General features: G+C 42.2%; 2 protein-coding genes across 2 annotated transcripts in view; both read left to right on the top strand.

Annotated features, from left to right (window-relative positions):
- Positions 1–573, top strand: part of KBTBD12 (kelch repeat and BTB (POZ) domain containing 12) — a 29,845-nt gene extending 29,272 nt beyond the window's left edge. Inside the window, exon 5 of the mRNA XM_009889850.1 lies at positions 404–573. Within this exon, the coding sequence (XP_009888152.1) occupies positions 404–573 (170 nt within the window). The remainder of the gene's footprint in view (positions 1–403) is intronic.
- Positions 574–3,582: 3,009 nt separating this feature from the next.
- The window catches only part of SEC61A1 (Sec61 alpha 1 subunit (S. cerevisiae)), a 24,968-nt gene continuing 10,454 nt past the window's right edge, over positions 3,583–18,096 (top strand). The window contains exons 1-3 of the mRNA XM_009889882.1: positions 3,583–3,664; positions 4,442–4,613; positions 5,847–6,148. Coding sequence (XP_009888184.1) covers positions 3,583–3,664; positions 4,442–4,613; positions 5,847–6,148 — 556 coding nt within the window. The remainder of the gene's footprint in view (positions 3,665–4,441; positions 4,614–5,846; positions 6,149–18,096) is intronic.

Raw genomic sequence — 18,096 nt, 5'->3', positions numbered from 1 at the left:
TTTTAGTGGGGGTAAAGAAAAGACAATGTACTGCATATAGGCATACTCATTAACAACAGGCAATACGCTGTCTCTAAAAGATGAGCATTTGACAATTGATTGCACAAAGAAATGCCACCTGCATGCTTGTACCAAGATGGAGCACTTCATGCTTTTGTCCCTGCAGCTGCACCTGGAGCCTGGAGTGTGAGGGCTGAATACGCTGTGCAGATCTCCAGCTGCACTATTTCACTTGCTGTATCTTGACAACTCGCATGCTCTTTCAACAGCGTAGCTGTTAGTACCACAAAAATTACCTTTTCATTGCCACCTTACAGAAGGGTCACAATAATAACCGCACAAACCTCTTTGATCCTGTTTGACTTGACTCCTGATGCCTGCTGTTGTTGCTTCTGTTTTTCAGCTCGTCACGAAGTTATCACCAAAGAGATCCTCGAGCTGGATACGTGGGAGAACCAGTGGAACGTCGTGGCCATCAATGTCCTCATGCACGACAGCTATGATGTTTGCCTTGTTGCTAGGCTGAACCCGCGGGATCTTATCCCTCCTCCCCCAGATTTAGTGGACCAATAGAAGTTCGGTGACTCTCAGTGCTTCCAGATTCTGCAGAAACTGAAGAATTTGGAGAGACAAATGCTGCATTGGCTCTGGATGACAGCTGAGTCCCACAAAGAGGAGCCAGCAACACATGCTGAAGGACAGAATTGCCTTTGAGCAATTGCACTTCTTCAATTTGAGAATTGCACTTCTCAGATGATGCTTAGTTTGCTAGTACTGGTACTCTGGAATTCTGTGATTTATAGTCGAGGTTGCCCAGCCTTTGTGTGTGGCCCTTCGTCTTCCATCTGGCTGTGCAAGCTCCAGCATTGGGTGCAGCCTGGGCTTTTGGGACCCTTTGCCTCACAGGCACAGTGGCATCCCAGCGCTCATTTCACAGCACAGTATGACATACGAGGGAAAGCTCTAGCCAGGGAAATCCCTCCTTTGCTGTTCATCCCATCTGGTTCTACTAAGCTACCGAGGAGGCTAAGAAATATATAAAGTCAGCTGATGAAAACCAGAGCCAGCTGTACCAAAGGGCCAGTCTGTTCTTGACTGATGCAGGAGAAGAGGGAAAACGGAGAAGAGGGAAAACAGAGAAGAGCCTTTGTTTGTTTTAAACAAAAAACCATTAGCCAAGGTTCATTAGCCAAGTACACCAGCTAGTGCAAACATCTAACCCACAGGACAGTCGAGATCCTGTCTTTGCCAACAGAGCTGAGCCCAGGCTAGTAGAAAACTAGTCTTTTGGCAACGAGTCACAAGCGAGTCTTCCAGCAGGGTTAGTAGGCAGCCTGTACCAGTAGAAAAGAAGAATCCTAAATTTTCACATATATCCTACCTGTTACAAGGTCTGGTGTGACCAGAACCTTAAAGCTCAGTTAGAAACCCCTCTTCCTTGGAGAGATGGAGAAACGGATATAAACTAAAAAGTAAAAAATGAGACTAGTATTATCTGCATATCAGCTCTGCAGCTACAGGAAAACGATAGATATGCTAAACAACAAATGTTTATATAACCGTAGCTGCTTTTATAGAAGTAGGTTTAATGAAGTAGCATAAGGTAAATTCTCTACCAACAGGATTGGCCATAATCACAGGGAAGAGGAATCATTCAGTGTTTCTTAAGGCAGTGTTGGCCTTTATAGGGTTTGAAGACAGTAGGTTAGAGAGAAAATTGTTACTAATACCATTTGAATTATCAATAACTATTTATCAGTTCTGTGGTGCCTACATTATGGTGTATCTTGTATCTGTCTGTCACTGCTGGGGCAGTATGGACAAGAGAACTGGAAATCTCAGTTGTGCTCTTGGGCCAAAATTGTAAATGATAGTATGCTGCCAGGCAGAGTGAATGTCAGAGGCAAACACTAAGAGTAAACTATGATATAGTACAAGAATGGTCATTGTCAGCAAGAAGTTGCTTTTGATGCCTACAAATGCAGCAACAAAACTGGAAGGAAATAGTTGGCAAAGAAAAGAGGGAATCCATCAGATAGTTCTCCATAGTTACTTGCAGGATTTGTGCTTCAGAGCATCTCCATTTTCTTTTTCAATCATGTTTTACGCTGCAAAAATGCCAGCTTTTTTTTTTTTTTTTTTTTTTGCCTGCAATGCTTATGGCAGACAGAGATGGAGAGGATGACCCAAAAGCCCTTTCCCAATTCTGACTTTTCTGATTCATGAACTATTCTCTAAAATATCCAGGGGGAATATTAAACTGTCATATAAAAACAATTAGCAGGAAGGTCACGGAAGTTTACCTGATAACTATAGTAGGACACTGAGGACTGTTCAGACAATAAGGGAGTTGGTGGGGGGAAACAAAGGAAAACATGTGAAAAAGGAGTAAATCTGTGAGCCTTACAGCTAATCTCTTGCCTCCCTTTATGTTTCCCAAGCAGGAGGAGTGTCACAGTGTAAACACATACTCTTGTGTTTGTATCATTTCTGTATGATCCAGTCTTTCTTTTTTCTTTCCATCGTTCATGTGTAGGTCATCATCTGTCTAGAGCAGAGTTGCGACAAGCATGAACTTCAGTGGTACAAATCAGTGACCAGTTCCTCGAGTCTTAACCTCTCTGGTCGCTAAATGCAGTTGCAGGTATAAGACCAAGAAGGCAAACTCTGCTTTAATATGTTCTTAAACAAAATCAGTAGAAAGTTCTTCCAATTAACCATCCAATATTGGAAATTCTTTTTTTAATTTTAGTTGTTACTGCAAAGTAAAGGTAATCTTGGTCTAATTTCTCTACAGAGCTCTCAAGGCAGCTGGAAGCAATGCTCTTGAGTATAAGTTAAGTGTTTCCTTGTCAAACTCCAAATTCTGCAACTGTATCTACTGATTTTGCATCTTTCACCCTTTTTGTTTTAAGGGAGAATGTTTTAAAGGGTTTTTTTGTCTTCAGCCTCTGCTCTGTGATCTATTCCTGACAATTCAAATCCTCCTGAGGTTTAAAGCCTGAGTTAATCTACTGGATTTCGCTCTCTGAAAGACAGTCTACTTGGAATATTTCAAGGGGAGAAGGGAGACTTTTGCAGGCTTTCATTAGTCATATTTGAACGTATATGTGGAACACAGCTGAGACTCCTCTATTAAAGTTTTATTCCAGTAGTGAGCTGGCCATTTCTTTCCCACTTCATATGTTTTGCTTTTTAGACCGATATTTAATGAGCTGGATGGAAGGAAAGCATGTACTCTGAGAAGGTCTGTCTTGATAACCGAGGAGAGTAATTGCATATGTTTTATGTACTGGCTTTGCGATCAGCTAGCTTGAGCTGTAGTGGGCAGTTCAGAGGTTTTTCTTTGTGCACCACCAGCAAGTGACCTGTCCCTGCTGGCACCGAGCATCGCGCATCCCGCTGCCCGCAAGGTCAGTTAGTGGGCCTCTTGTGTGTCCCTGTCTCTCCGTTCCTGCCCGAACGTCTAGCACTATAAATCAACCAGTGAATTGTTTTCTTCAGGATTAAATATCTTGAATGGAGGCACTAACTTCTGACATTTTGTGTGGGCCCCATGTAGTTCATCGCCCCCTTGGGGCGATGACAACTTCTAAGCTAATACTTGGAAATGAAAGCTTGACTGAAGAAGGAAGGAAGAAGCAGAAAGCACACTTATTGAGAGGTATAGATCTCAGCCAAAATCCTTCTGAGAGTATACTAATACTGCATGTCAGATACATCCATGGGTAGTCTCACATTGCTGGGAAAGTCCTTAAGAATCTTAATTTCTTCTATTACAAATCCTGATAAAAAAAAAAAAAATTACAGAATATGCATTCCCCAAGCTTGGGAGTTTCACTGAAATAATAGTTTACTTCAGCCCCTTTCTGTCTGAGAGCAGTAGTTAGCTGAGCGTTTAATCAACGCTGTCTTAACATCATCCATAATTCTAAAATGCAAACAAAGCAGCGCTGGCAAGCTACCGACTATTTAAATGAATGGGGGGATTATTAAGCAAAGGCATACACTTCAGTTTCAGTTGAATTGCTGAAGTACATCACTAGTTGCCAAATATGAAGAAGAATGTTGGAGAGGTAGCTGGTCACGTGGCACACAGGGAGTAAAGCAAAAAATGAGATGCTATAAAAAGCTAATTGAAGCTCTCCATTTTTATCCCCGGCTAATGTTTTATTTTAACATTGTCCATGTATAACTGATTTCATAAGGATCCCCGTAGATCTCTCATCTCGGTTTTCACACATGGGGTCATAGGAACTGCCCGCATACGTAAACCACCGGGCGCCTGACTCCCCACCCTCACGCACCACTGCTGCAGTTGCCTCTGGCTCAGTCCCTGCCCGTGCCAGGCAAACACACACACGCACATTTTGCATGTGTGCAATATTGAAATTTATGGGGCAGTTTCTGTATTGCATACCAGCTGTATTGTGCCACTCAGGAAGCCTGGATTTGCCAACAGAAAATTGCCTTGGTGTACACAGAGCCATCAGCTCTTCCACCAGTGCTCCCAAATATGCTCCAGGTAAGAGGCTGAGGGAGCATCAAAACCGAGAGACCGGCAACAGAGATGACAGCTGCTCCCAGATGTTACCATGTGCAGTGGAGCCAAGGTGGGGTGGAACGATCGTCCCCATCTCTTCCTAGGGAGGGTTCAGATGTAAAAAGTTTTGGCCCTGAATCTTCATCTAATATTTCTTCCTCTGCTTCAAATGCGTAATGAGATCCTTGACCACCTGAAAACAAACACTAGAGTAATACATTATTTTTTAAAATGTTAAAATATATTCATTAAGATCTATATTGGTTTTCAGCTGATCTGGAAGACAACGACGTTCTTTTAATAAGCTGTTTACCTAGTGATTGCTATCTTAACTACAGTGATGGTCTCTTTCACAGGCTGCTCTCCTAATGGATTATGTAGCTCCTCTGAAAATTTGTTTCATGAATCACAATGCTTTGAATCACCAGGTCAGAATTTCAGTTACTCTTTTGCAAATTTCCGTGGCTCTCTCTACAGCTTTTCAAGTGGACTCTAGCTTCAGCTTCAAAGAAAAGCTATTTCACCCCCAGTTGTGCTCAGCTGGAACGCGTACATTCGCAATTTACTATCATTTGACACATAGAGGTTGAAAGCAAAGGAAATATTGGAAAATAGCTAAAATATATATAGAATGTATGCGGGAGTACACTCTCCTCCTTTTCTTGGCAAATGTCTCCTCTGTGTTTACCGCCCTGCCTGGGTGTCTGATGGAATGATTTACTAATAGCCTCTGATTGCAGCCACAGCGAAGGCCACGCTGGAGCTCCGCGTTTGTGCTGCTGGAGCAGGGAGAACCAGCATGGCATGCAGAGCTGTGGCTCCTGGCAGCCTGGCCTACCTCGCCACAGGAAATTGCCTCCAAATGAAAAAGCATTTAAGTGTTCCAGGATGTGTACTCCTATGTGTTTTATATACATATGTATAACATTATTTTTAGAAGTTCTTTACTGACAGCAGTAAGATCCTTTTCTTAACACATACCTGGGAACTCTGCCTTCTGCATAGCTCATCAAAGTACATCAGAAAAAGTGCTGGTCTTTAAATATATGGAACTATTCCAGGCTTTGAGTCAGAAAGAATCTCAAATTCCTCGCTGAGCTAAGGAACAACTAGGGAAATCTTTCAGTCCTCACCTATTTCTCCTTCCTTCTCCAATTTTTTGCTGGCTGTAGCGCTCCCCTCAGAAGCTCGGAGTCCTCTTGAAAGCTTTGTGCAAATCTGATCTGTTTCTCTTCCCCTAACCCCATTCCTGCCTCAGCCCACTTGCCTGACCAGCCCTTAAATTCCTTCTTTTCCCCTTCAGTTCCCCAGATGATGGGAACAGCCACTTGGGGTGTCCACCAGGCTCCAGACGTCTCAGAAGCCTACTGCTCCAGCAACAAATCAGCTTTGAAGGACAGAAGGAAGACTGTACCAGCTCCCTGGATTTGAGGACGCTCATCTTTGAGCAGGTTCTAGCCCCAACCCAAATTCTGCGGTTCAGTCTCATTGCAAATAAAACCCGCCTGCTCTGCAGTGTCGCTGGTCCTCTGGCTACGACCAGGGTTGGAAGGCAGGTGACCTGCGTTCTACTTAGTCTCGCCGCTGTCTCGCTGCATGACGCTGGTAAATTTGACATTAAATGCCTTGCATACTGTGCGTGCCATAGCTGTAAAGATTGCAGGCACGAGCCATTATCATTACCTCTGATTCCTGAACACTAGTTGCTACAAAAACTGCCTGGAGCACAGAGGGAGGCATCTTCGTTATGGTATTATATCTCACGTCTTAAAGCCGGATTTTTCTCCTGCAGTTTCAGTCAGGCCATGTTTCACTAAAGAACCTGGTCTTTAATTTATCAGGTTTTAGTATTGGTATTTTTTCTCCACCTTGTCCTTTTCTAGTCATTCTTTATAAGAACGCGAGTGACTTCACCAGCTTTTCTACGAAATGCATTATCCCAACTGGCCTCCCGAGGCCGCTGGCTTTTCATTACCAGGGTCGAAGCACAGCCGCTAAAGTGCCAGTCAGCTGCACTACTTTATTTTCTCATTCAGCAGCTTCATAGTAGAGGAAATGTATTTCATCCATACATACAGTAATGTGAGAGGAAACCACTTCCCACATACACAAATTCCTGACTCATTCCTTTCAAACGCGGCTGAAACAACTGCTGAATCCTAACATAAAAAGCTATGATACCCATTCAATAGGCTTTTCCAGGCTTTCCAGTATGAGGAGGAGGATCACAGGGAGACGTCTTGTAACTAGAGCCCAGATTGGAAATTTGAACCGCTGGGGTTTGTTTCCAGTTCAATTACTCTGTTTACTAGTCTGCGGCTAGGTTCACCCATGTAAAATAGTTATAATAATACATCCCTCCTCATTTTGTGGGTCTGCCTTGCTGTGGTTTTAGAGGGGGTGGCTCACAGATGTCTGTAATGTTATGTTGAGCTCCAGAGATCAAAAAGTGTTATACAATGGCAGAATATTATTGCACTGCTGTCATCTCCCTGATTTTTGGTAACACGGTTGTCCACAGCATTCAGAAACGGGGCCTTCCTGGGAAAGGAGAGACTGGCAACAAGAGATATCTAATTGTGTAATACGTTAAGTAGAAGAAGAAATGTAAAGCTTATTGCATGTGCCTTCATAGCTAGTCACACTTCTACACAGGCAGAACTAATCTCGGCAAATTGAGAGGTCACTAATTGAGGCTGAATTTGAACAGCAGTAATTAGAAGAATGAGTGAGCTGTATTTTTCTCAAAGCAGATTTGATTTAATAAATTATGCTACTTAGATAGCCACATTTGCTAAGAAGCAAAAAAAGAGAAGGTGCTTTACAGAAGTGTCATAGATTTCCTGGGTAACTGAGGCCTGACTTTAAATGGTCTACCACAGCTGTGATAGGAAAGCTTCGACTCTCTGGGGATTCCCATATTGGACCGCTGATGCATTTAACTAGCCACTAAAAGGCACTGTTGCATCCAAGGAGTCACCTACAGAATATGCATAAGAGTGTTTTAGGATATTGCCAAAGTGCAAACAATGTGGCATCTACTTGCCGAGTTACTGAATTGATACTCGGGATTGTATTGCCTTCCCCACCAGCGTGCATGGGTAAAAAATCTTAGTTGAACTGACCAGTAATTTACAGTACTTACTGAGAGGTAATTGATAATACGTAAGATTCCAAATATCTTTTAGGTTAAGACAAGTTTTGCAGAGTAGAGAATGTTTGTTACTAAGCAGACAGTGAGACATACTGGCATTTCCCTGTTGATAAAAAACCCCAACAAAACAACAGAATAAATAAATGCAGTTATTTTGCAGGACAGCACTGCCTAATTGCTTTGTTTCCATTTAATATGTTAGACTGGAAGCCTGTGTGCAACAGCTAGTTGGCAAACTTTGAAAAAAAACAGTTCAGTGAGAGTTAATAAAAAAAATAGGACAGATTCATCTCACACACACAAGTGCAAGTCAAGTGTAACAATATTTTAATTCAGTGATGAAACAAAGGTGTGAGAAGGTGCTCAGACCCAAGACCTACCTAAAAACCTCCCTCCACTCAGGGGGAGGCTCACAGTGTCAGGATCTCACCCTTCTGGTGAGGATGAAAAGGCGACGAAGTGAAAGATGAGATGTGAGAGACTGGTAATGGAGACCCAGACCTGTCTTTCTAGCCATAAGGTCAGATATAGTGCAGGTCAAGAGATGCTGAAAGTTACTCCCTGTAGACGGCTGTCTACTGACCACTGCTAAACATGTTACTATATGGCAATCCCCTATCTAGCGGACAGAGAATCAAACTGCTAAAACAACCCACCAAACACACAAACAAAAAAGTATTATCATGGCTGGGCTCCCTGCTGGGACCCCACATAGCAAGGTCAAGGTCTAAATATCCTGTAATATTCACGTTCCAGTCTCCAGATGATTCCTGTTAGCAGTGTTAGACTGCTAGGCAGTCTAAGACACCAGGCAAAGGAATTTTGCTCTAGTTTTGTCTAGAGCATAAGAGGGATAGATAGCACAAAGATTCAAGAGAAGTCAAACTGAGGCAGTGGTGAAGAGAAGGGGAAGAACCCCCAAAGCAGCCTTGTCTTTAAAACCATTTCAGATGCATCTGTTCCATTTGTTCTTCATTCTGCCCCTTCTCTCAGTTAATTCACTGCAGCAATACCTCATTAAAAACAAAGGGAGCAGTTCTTTATTTAAGGACAGCTCAAATCCTACAGGAAGAAAGGCCATATTTAATCTAGGTCCCACGTATCATACCAGACATTTCAGTGTCTATCATTTGTGTATATTTTTCTTCGTGCCCACAGAATGACAGGCTAGATGCTCACACTGCTACCTCTGCAAGCTCTCTCCGAGATAAAGTGTTTGAATTCTACTCTTGATTACAATGACAGTCTCCCAGAATAGGACAGCATCTACTTAACCATGTTTCTCAGAAAACCAGATACCCTTTGCATCTCCTAGAAGGCAAACCAATGGAAGGACTGATCTTGCTAAGTATTATATGCAGAGATGGCTATGGCTACTCTAATTGGTAGAGAAATAACAACATGCCTAATTCCATCGTCCTCTTAAAAAGCCAAGATGAAAATTGCCATGGTGAATATTGTACTCCGCGACAGTTGCTGGCATGGGCTCTGTCTGCCTTTTTGCCTTTAAGAAGGATCAGAGCAAAAGACTCTATGTGGATCATGTCCCACAGAACTGTACTAAGCCACATGCTATTCATAGGAGGGGTCTTTCCAGATTGCAGTGAAGTCTTAAATTCTAGCTTATAGTCATAAGAGACAAAGGTTAAAGTGTTCTTAATATGCTTACTCCTTGCAGCATCCTTCAGTTATGATGCCTTTTAAGGTTGTTGTTGCCCACTTAACTACTTAAACAGTTTACAACAACCCAAAGTGCACAGGGAAAGGTAAGAAGATAAAAAAGTAAGAAGAGAAGTGGCCTTTAAAGGTGTCTGATAGATTCCAGCTCTGATAGATTCCATTCCTCTCTTCTGTCAGCTGGGACACACCTGCAGTTAGGATGCTGATGGCAAAGCTATAGCCATAGTGCAGTTGGCATTTTTAGCTGAATAGATGAACCCAAGCCAGACCTAATGATTAGCAATGAAGATTCAGTAGTCCAGGTGTCAGCTGCCCTAGCAACTCAGCGTGATCTCTAGCTGGCTTGGACAGCCCATGCTGAAGCCCAAGCTGTTACGTTCACACTGCTCTCATTAATTAAGAGCCTCAACTAAAGCTAACTAAGGTATTCACGCATGTTGCAGTCAGAACTCCTGAATGAATGTGAAAAAGACTAAATCTGTAGTTCAGCTGCAGAACTGGAAAAAGTCTTTTGCAGTCAGATCGTTTTGTAGCCCGTGTTGCCATAAAGCTACAGAATTGCCCACACTGGCACGGCACAAAGCGAGGCACAGAGCCAGAGCCAGTGCCCGCTGAGGGGTGTGTGGTACTGCAGCTGCTGGTGCCAGCACTGCCACTTGAAAATTCACTCATCAAACTGTGCCTTAATGCACCAGCAGTCCCCTCGGCTCTGAAGCTAGCCCACTGTAAAGCCTGCTCCGTGGAGTGCTCTAAGGGGCCAAACAGTCAAAGACTATACAAAGATTGATAATTGCTGCAAAGCCTTGTCATGACTCATGCATTAATAGCTTACTGCTTGATGGCTCCTCGTGCTCTTATACAAAGACGCCAAATAGCACGCGAACAAAACCATGGGCTAGGAAGTTCACCCTCTTTCCAGTATTCACAGTTGATAAAACCTTCCTAAAGGTTTTCGTTAAGCACTTTTCAAAATGGATTAGGAATCCACCCCTGCTCAGCCTTGCAGCGTGGAGCAGTCATCTGATGCACAAAATAACAGTCATCTTGCCAGGAAATTTGCTGTACTAATGCTGCTGTACTCATGCTGCTGTCCTAAGCTGCTCAGTCTTTAATCTGATTTCTTTGTTTCTTATTTCAGGCGAGCCACTGTAACAGAAATGTTCGGTAAAGACTGCTAAGCCACTTGGCATGTCTATAAAACTCAGGCGTGTTAACTATTCTCTTGCTCTTTCCAGTTGGCCGGAGTCCTGCTCACTTGCATTTAAGGCGGACTTTAACGTGCTCTGATATTGCACAGATCAGCTTGTAGTTACTGTTTGATTTTGCTAGCTGAGCTAGGTAAATCTTGATAAACACTTATATGGGTTGCTTTTATGAGGTAAGTAAATCTTTATAAGCACAAATTCAAAGTGAAGCTTTGGCTCGGGTTTTTTTTTGGAACCATCTGCGCACTGTGTATTTAATCGTATTTCTGTTGTTATTGGATTTACTGGATACATTTTATAAAGTGCATTAGGAGATCCATAGGGATGTGATCCACTTAGAGGATGTGACCCAGCAGGATTTTTGGCCAATGAGTGTAATAGGAGCAGCATCAAACCAAGCCCGTCATCCTGTCAGCATTTACAAAAGCCTTCACTGAGATCAAAAGATAAATAGTAATCAAAGGTCGATTAAAAAGAAGTGATATGTGGTGAGTAATTTATATCTAGTTAGGATTTAAATTGCAATTTTTAGAAGGAAAGAAATTTATCAAGACAACACCTTGTATGCCCCACCTGAATACAAACCTGAAATAATCCAGCTGCTGAAAGTCACTGTTGTTCCACTGGAAAACATGGGTGCATCAATTCTAGAGAAGGAACCAACTACTGGGAATAACTGTATAGAAATCATAACATAAACCCCACTGTTGAACCATCCGCAAAGACCATCTGCTCTATTTAAATTACAGTAGGTTCTTGAGAGGCATTTATTAAAAAATCTACATCAAATTTCATGTCAATAAAACAGTTGAGACAAAACTGGAGTCAAAGAACAGTGGAAATATAGCTGCCTGGGGACTGCCCGCAGTCAGCCTGCAGAAGTGCTGGTCACTGGGTTAATGACACGGTGAAACCCCCTTGTAGTACGAGAAAAGAAAATCCATTAGAAAAACCTACGGAGACATCTAGCTCTATTACCTAACATCTGCAGTTGTCTGCCATACAGTGGTATATTACGGAGATAAGCAAGCATGATAAAAATGTTATAAGCCCCTTTAAAAAATGGGAGACTGGAAATACAATGCTGGTTTTACTTGCAAAGTGTTTCTCATGCAAGTGTCCCTGGGAGATGTTTTATAATAAAGTTTGAATGAAATACAATAAAAATCAAATCAAGGCTCATTCACTGTATACCAAACAGAACAGCTCAGGTTTCAGCTTTGGTTTTAAAGCCAGGAAGAGAATTTACTTGATTAATTTCTGCTGCTGCTCAGAATGCCAAAAAAGAAAAAGACAATAGCTCAAAAGGTAATTTACAAACAGTTTGGATTTAAAAGCCGATGTTGTCAAGAGATCAAAAGTGAAAGACTCGAAGAATTATTCAGCAAGCTGCAAATATCCATAAAATAAACAGAATTCAGTTCTATTCCAAGATCAAAAGCATAATTTTACATGGATAGCATTTTCTTTTCAAGTATGCCTCTGATAATTACTGCATGCAAAAATATTAATGTATTACATGTTTCATTTGCATGAAAAAGTTATGCAGTTACAAGCAAAGCTCAGCCCCCACTTTGCGTGCACCCCAACAGTACGCATTCAGGCACAAAGGAAGAGTGTAACTCTGTGTCATCCTGTGCATGAGCTTATTCAAATTCAATATCCAAACATTGATTTGAAAAACAACAGCCCGTGCAGACGCAGAAGTCCAATGTCCATGTTGTCATTTTTTTGACTACTGCCAGAACATTCCAGCTGGACTAAAGGGATCCAGCGTCATTTAAGATTCGATGACTTGAAAAACCAGACAGCTTCCTCTTATTGGTACTTTTCCATTCCCAAATATAGGTTCAATGTGTTTTTAGCGAGAAAGGTATTTTTGCTAATGCCTCATAAAATTCTACATGAAATTAATGCTCTGTGCCAAAAGCTGTCTCCGCAAAGGTGTAAAGGCTCTCTCAGAAGGTTAATAGTGATGATTTCTAGTCCTGGCCAACTTCCACATGGTGACTGTTACAATCAAGCTGGCAGTGATTTTTATGTAAATGAGTCCATTATCAGAACGAGATGTATCTGGTTACTAGACTATAGACACATAGGGGAAATTGGCATCAATATTTCCAAGACAAGCATTTTTTTTCCTCAATGTTCCAAAGGCTGTTGGTTGGTTGGTTGTTTTTCTCTAAACAATGGTTCCAGGTCAATAGTTTGATTAAAAAGCAGATCATATAAGCAAAAGCTAGTTCTTAATCTATAGAAATATGAACATGTTTGGGTTAGTTAGCTCTATTATAATTTTTTACAGAGTCCAGTTGGATAAGCTACAGTAAAACAAGTAGGGCATGAAAAATAACCATTCTGGGGGGCTTTTTACATAAAAAAACACATGTTGGAGACTTCAGAAAACTTAAAAAAGGCAGGAAGAGAACACATGGGAAGCATTTAGATGTTAAAAAGAGACTTTAACCTTGTATTAGCTGTGGGCCTTTCAGTCTTGCTGAAACATTCACCTGTTGGTTCACCATGGACTGGTATAATTTGTAGGCTGTCAGTTGAGAACCAGCCATTATCAATCTCGTCCAGAGTTCTGTGGCCAGCAGTAGCCAACACGGCATCCCTCGGGGAAGGATGTAAAAGCTCTTCATTCTTCTTGCATATGTTTCAACTGCCCATATTGCATGTACTGACAGTGGCAAGTATCTGCCTGACCTTGTTTGCCGATCTGCATAATTTTATGATAATTTGTCATAATTTGTCCCTCTCGTGGCACATTTTAGCAAATAGAAGGTGGCTTCAACAGAGCTTTTTCTGAATCAACAGCACTGCTATCGTCGCAAAACTACATGTTACATTCTGTTTCTACTTGAAATATTGAGGCTTCCCTTGAAGATACGGGATGAAATGCTGGTGCTATTGAAGTTTTGTTGTTGTTCTTTGACAAGATCAGGGTTTAGCCACTGGCTCTTTGTGTTACAACACACACTTGTGTATAGAAGCTCTGTCTTATCAGAGCCAGAAATCAGGACCCTAGTTATTGAGAAAGCACTGCTGTCATACTGCCAGCGAAGAGCACGGCTGATTAAAGTTACAGTATTATAAAGTATTTTAGATACCTTATTAAGTATTGCCATAAATGCACAGAATTAAGTGATGTTCTAGGAGCGCCTGGGTGAACAAATTGGAGAAATAGGGGTGTGAGTCATAACAGGAGTTCAGGATTCAAAACATTTCATGCAAAGCAGTACAGAGACATTCAGTTAACCTCTCATGTCCTGATAATGATGTTGGAAATTCTTTTATGCATTGCAATATTGGACTTATGCCTGGTGGGGAAGCTAAGCTTACTTCTTTTGATGTATCTAGGGCTATTCTATTTAATCAGTGGTTTGGGTATCTCATTTTAGATATCTAAATTGGAAATTTTTTGCAAATACTCACAGTTATGAAACACCCTATGATCTTCAGGATAGGATAAAATTTTGCATTTCTTACCCATCTGGACTTAGGAGAGATGAATTTCATGCCTTTTAGAAATTGTAGGTTTCATCTTTTAGAATGCCTTTTTTAACTCGAAACCAGCTAGGCTAGAAGGAATTCACATTTTTTAAAGCCCCTTCTATTAATGAATCAGAGGGTTTGATTGGCTAGAAAAAAAAAATCCACTCATTTCTTTGTTTCAGTTAGACAGAAAGACATTTTCACACAGCATCTCCCATTGCCTTGTACCTCTCATTGCCCCGTGATAAAGTAAAGTTCAAATCTATGTAAGAAAACATTATTCCATGATTCTTCGACTAGAAATGTGTCTCTCAGCCTCTCCCCACTACAGAAGATTCCTGCCTGCTTTTTGGCACACTGCTTCAGGTTTCTCAGGCAAGCTAGGAGATTATCTCCTGAGTACAGACTACAAGGGAAACTCTAGCTCTGTTGAAATCAATGGGGTTTGGCTGTTGGCCTTAAAGGAGTGAGCAGTTAAGTCCCTCTTAGGTTAGCAGTATAGTAAACAATTAGTTTTAGAAATGTTGCCTACTCAGGGTTCCCCGAAGGTCATCTTTACGTCCATGCTCACCTGCCATTCAGACCGTGAGCTTCCACTTGTGACCTGAATTGCTTCACACATGCTACCGCCTCTTTTGCTACCTTTATCCACCTGGGTAGATAAATCGGTAAGGACATGTGACAAGCAACTGTCAAACAGCCTGAGAGACAGCATGGGGGTGGCAGGCAAAGGGGAGGTAAAGCATGTCACGGTTGTGGTTGCTCCCTGGAACGCTCTGTCAGAGCACTGGAGATCCAGCTGCTACATCTGAGCACGATTGCATGGAGCTCCCCAAGCGCCGATCTCCTCGGGGAGCCTCACTGAAGTGAAGGGATCTCTAACAGTATCACTATACTGTGCAGAGAAAGAGATCATAGCGATCTCCTGAAGTATCGCAGACCCGAGTGCTGCATGGGGCACTGGGATCTATCTGCAGGAAGCTCCTAGCCGGACTGCAGACTTTATCTATAATACACTTAGCACAAGGACTTCTGGTCCTGAATGAGACCCTTGGGGCATTGATGCACTATAACAATTAAATAATGATAGTAATAAAACTCGCCAACACAGTTGTGTACCTTTCACGCAAGCTGAGACAGCATCATAAGTAAAGCAGTTCTTCCACCTTGTGGTTAGACAGACTACTGCTGGCAGAGTTTGTACATCAGAAATCACTGACTGCGTACGAATACTGTGATTGAACAGACCCAGTGCACAAAGGGCTATTGCCATCAGAGGACCCCTCTTGCAGACCAATGCTGCAAATATCAACTGGGCCTATTTTGTAAGGGGAACGCTCCTGTGCGTGTGTATTCTTACACACGTGTGTACAAACGAATAGATTTGTAATGCCCTCTAGCGATCCCAGCCCACAGATGCTGTGAGACCTGGTCTAACAACAGCAAGTGTCTCCTTCATCCTCCTTGGTAAAAAAAGGCCTTTATTCAATGCAACGTGCAAGCTTTGACAGACTGATAAAATGCACTGTTGTGAGAACAGAGTGCGAGTGTGCCACAGACGTGGAAAATGTGATCTCTTCAAATAGAGATTGTAGCCAGTTTCTGTGAACAATGCCACTAGAACTAAAGGAACCATTTGGAAGCAGTGAAAAATTCATCTATGCTTCTCTCCCCATTTCTACTCTCCGCCCCTGTTTTCTGCTTTTTACCTCTGGCTATTGAGGCAATCATATAGGCTTTGTAGTTTGCATCAGGGTACAATTCGGCATGATTGGGTCCAGCGTCTGTAGTCAGCCACCACTGAGTGAAGCCCGATTTCAAAAGCAGTATTAAATGTCAACTTTGTACTAATGCAATAGACGTATATTGAGATACATAATTTGCAGTAAATGCTGAAGAACTGCACCGTGTGAAACAGTGGAACACACTGGCTAACAAACTTCAGAGCCAGGAAATGAATATTAATGTTTTTAATGGTCCTAAATTACACGATCTCCAAAGCAGGATTAACTTGGTTATAAGAGGGACTGATTTGGTTCAAAGAAGAATAGCAAAACACGAAAAGAGATAACACCTTTAAGAAGACATTTTTAGTCTTCATGGGTGGAATTCACCTCTTTTAACATCAGATGTCTAAAATATGGGTATCTAGTCTGAAGTGGTCACCTTAGTTCCCTCTATAATCAATAGAGATAGATACCTCTGGAGGATGATTCACCTAATCTGAAAACAGATGTGTAATGTAGAGTGAGTATTTCTCCAGAGGTGTCCACTTGTATCTCCATTGACCACTGAGAGTTGAGACAACTGCCCAGACACCTGACTTCTACAGGGCTAAAAGCAGATAAGCCATTTAGATAAGGATAAAGCTACGTTACCCTTTCTAATATAGCAGTGATCTGGAACACTGGTGTTATCAGCACCTCTCACTATTAATAGTTTGCGTTATTTTAATGAATTCAGCAAATTCTGGCATTTGATTGCATGCTTCCACCATCAATCCCCAGGATCACCACTGTTGCTTCCTTGCCCAGACTTCCACAAAACCACTGCTAGTTCTTCCTTCTTTTCCACCTGTCAGCTCTGGTAAACCAGGCACAGTGCCCACGTTAGTAAGTCAAAATGATCTTATCAAATCAACTCTGCAAGCAGTTGCTTTATCTCTCATTAGAAATGGGTGGGATAAAACCAGTTTTGATAAACCAGCTGTTTTGAAATAAGCTGCTCTAGGCAAGAACTGACTAAAACATTCTCAGACCCATTGGTAGATGTCTTCAGTAACTACCAGAGGAGATGCATGGTTTCAGAAGCCTGGAGAAGGGCAAATATACTGTCCACCAATTAAAAAAAAAAAAACTCAACCAAAAAAAACCCACAAACAAAACAAAACAAGAAAAAACAGGAAATGGGAATAATGGGAATTAGGGCTAGTCTTTTAAAGTTAATCTCAGAAAAGCAGGGATCAAATAGTCAAAGAAAGCACACCTAAGTACCTAGAAAATAACAGGGAGATTTGTGGAAGCCATTACGGGTTTCATAGAGCCTATACGCCGACTCTAATTGCTTTGTAGTAACACCTCTATTTGCTTTTCTTTTTCTTCTAACTTTTGTTTACCTTTCATTTTCAGACCGGTGGTAAGTCCCTCTACAAACACCCGGAAAGCACACAGGACATTATGTGACTCCGAACGAAACACCTTCAGCAGTAGTCACCGTGAGCACGTTTCACTTGTTGAATCACAGCAGCATAGAACCATAGAAGCCCAGGTTGGAGAGGACCTCAAGGATCATCAGGCCTCTTTCAAAGGTCAACCTTTTCCCCTGTTGGTGCTCCTGAGTGATACAGTGACATGATGATGTACTATGACTTAACACGCGGCACAATGTTTCACATTTTTACCGATGTTTCGTAATTTATTAGAAGCCCAGCTCAATCTGGGTGACACCCAGCCTCAGGCGCGCAGTGAGAGTGTGACAGCACCGGCTGCCGCTTTGTGTGGGGGCTGCAGGGAGTTTCTTACTTCATTAAAAAGGTGTAAAACACAGAATCATAGAATCTCAGAAGGGTTTGGGTTGGAAGGGACCTTAAAAGATTATCCGGTCCCACCCCCCCCCCCATAGGCAGGGACACCTCCCACTAGGCCAGGCTGCTCAAAGGCCCGTCCACCCCGGCCTTGGACACCTCCAGGGATGGGGCACCTTCAGTTTCTCAGGGAAACCTGTTCCAGTGCCTCACCACCCTCCGAGTGAAAGATTTCTTCATTCCACTATAAAAACACAAAAGCAGAAAATAAATGTTAAGTGTTTACTTATGTATTTATCTGTCAAATCTCTTAAACCAACGTTACGGTTTCTGGTAGCTAAGACACATTCCTCCAGATAACCTACGACCTCAGCACCTCGCCACCGCCCTGCCCCGGTGCCGCTCCGACACCTCATTAAGAGGGCGGCCAGTGACACCAAGACTACAACTCCCAGCAAGCCGCGCGCCCCCTCGTCATCTGATTGGTTGCATA

This window comes from Charadrius vociferus, unplaced genomic scaffold, assembly GCF_000708025.1.
Source record: "Charadrius vociferus isolate BGI_N301 unplaced genomic scaffold, ASM70802v2 scaffold257, whole genome shotgun sequence".
Classification (NCBI taxonomy): domain Eukaryota; kingdom Metazoa; phylum Chordata; class Aves; order Charadriiformes; family Charadriidae; genus Charadrius; species Charadrius vociferus.
Note: the sequence above shows the minus strand (reverse complement) of the source record. Positions and strands in the feature narration are given on the sequence as shown.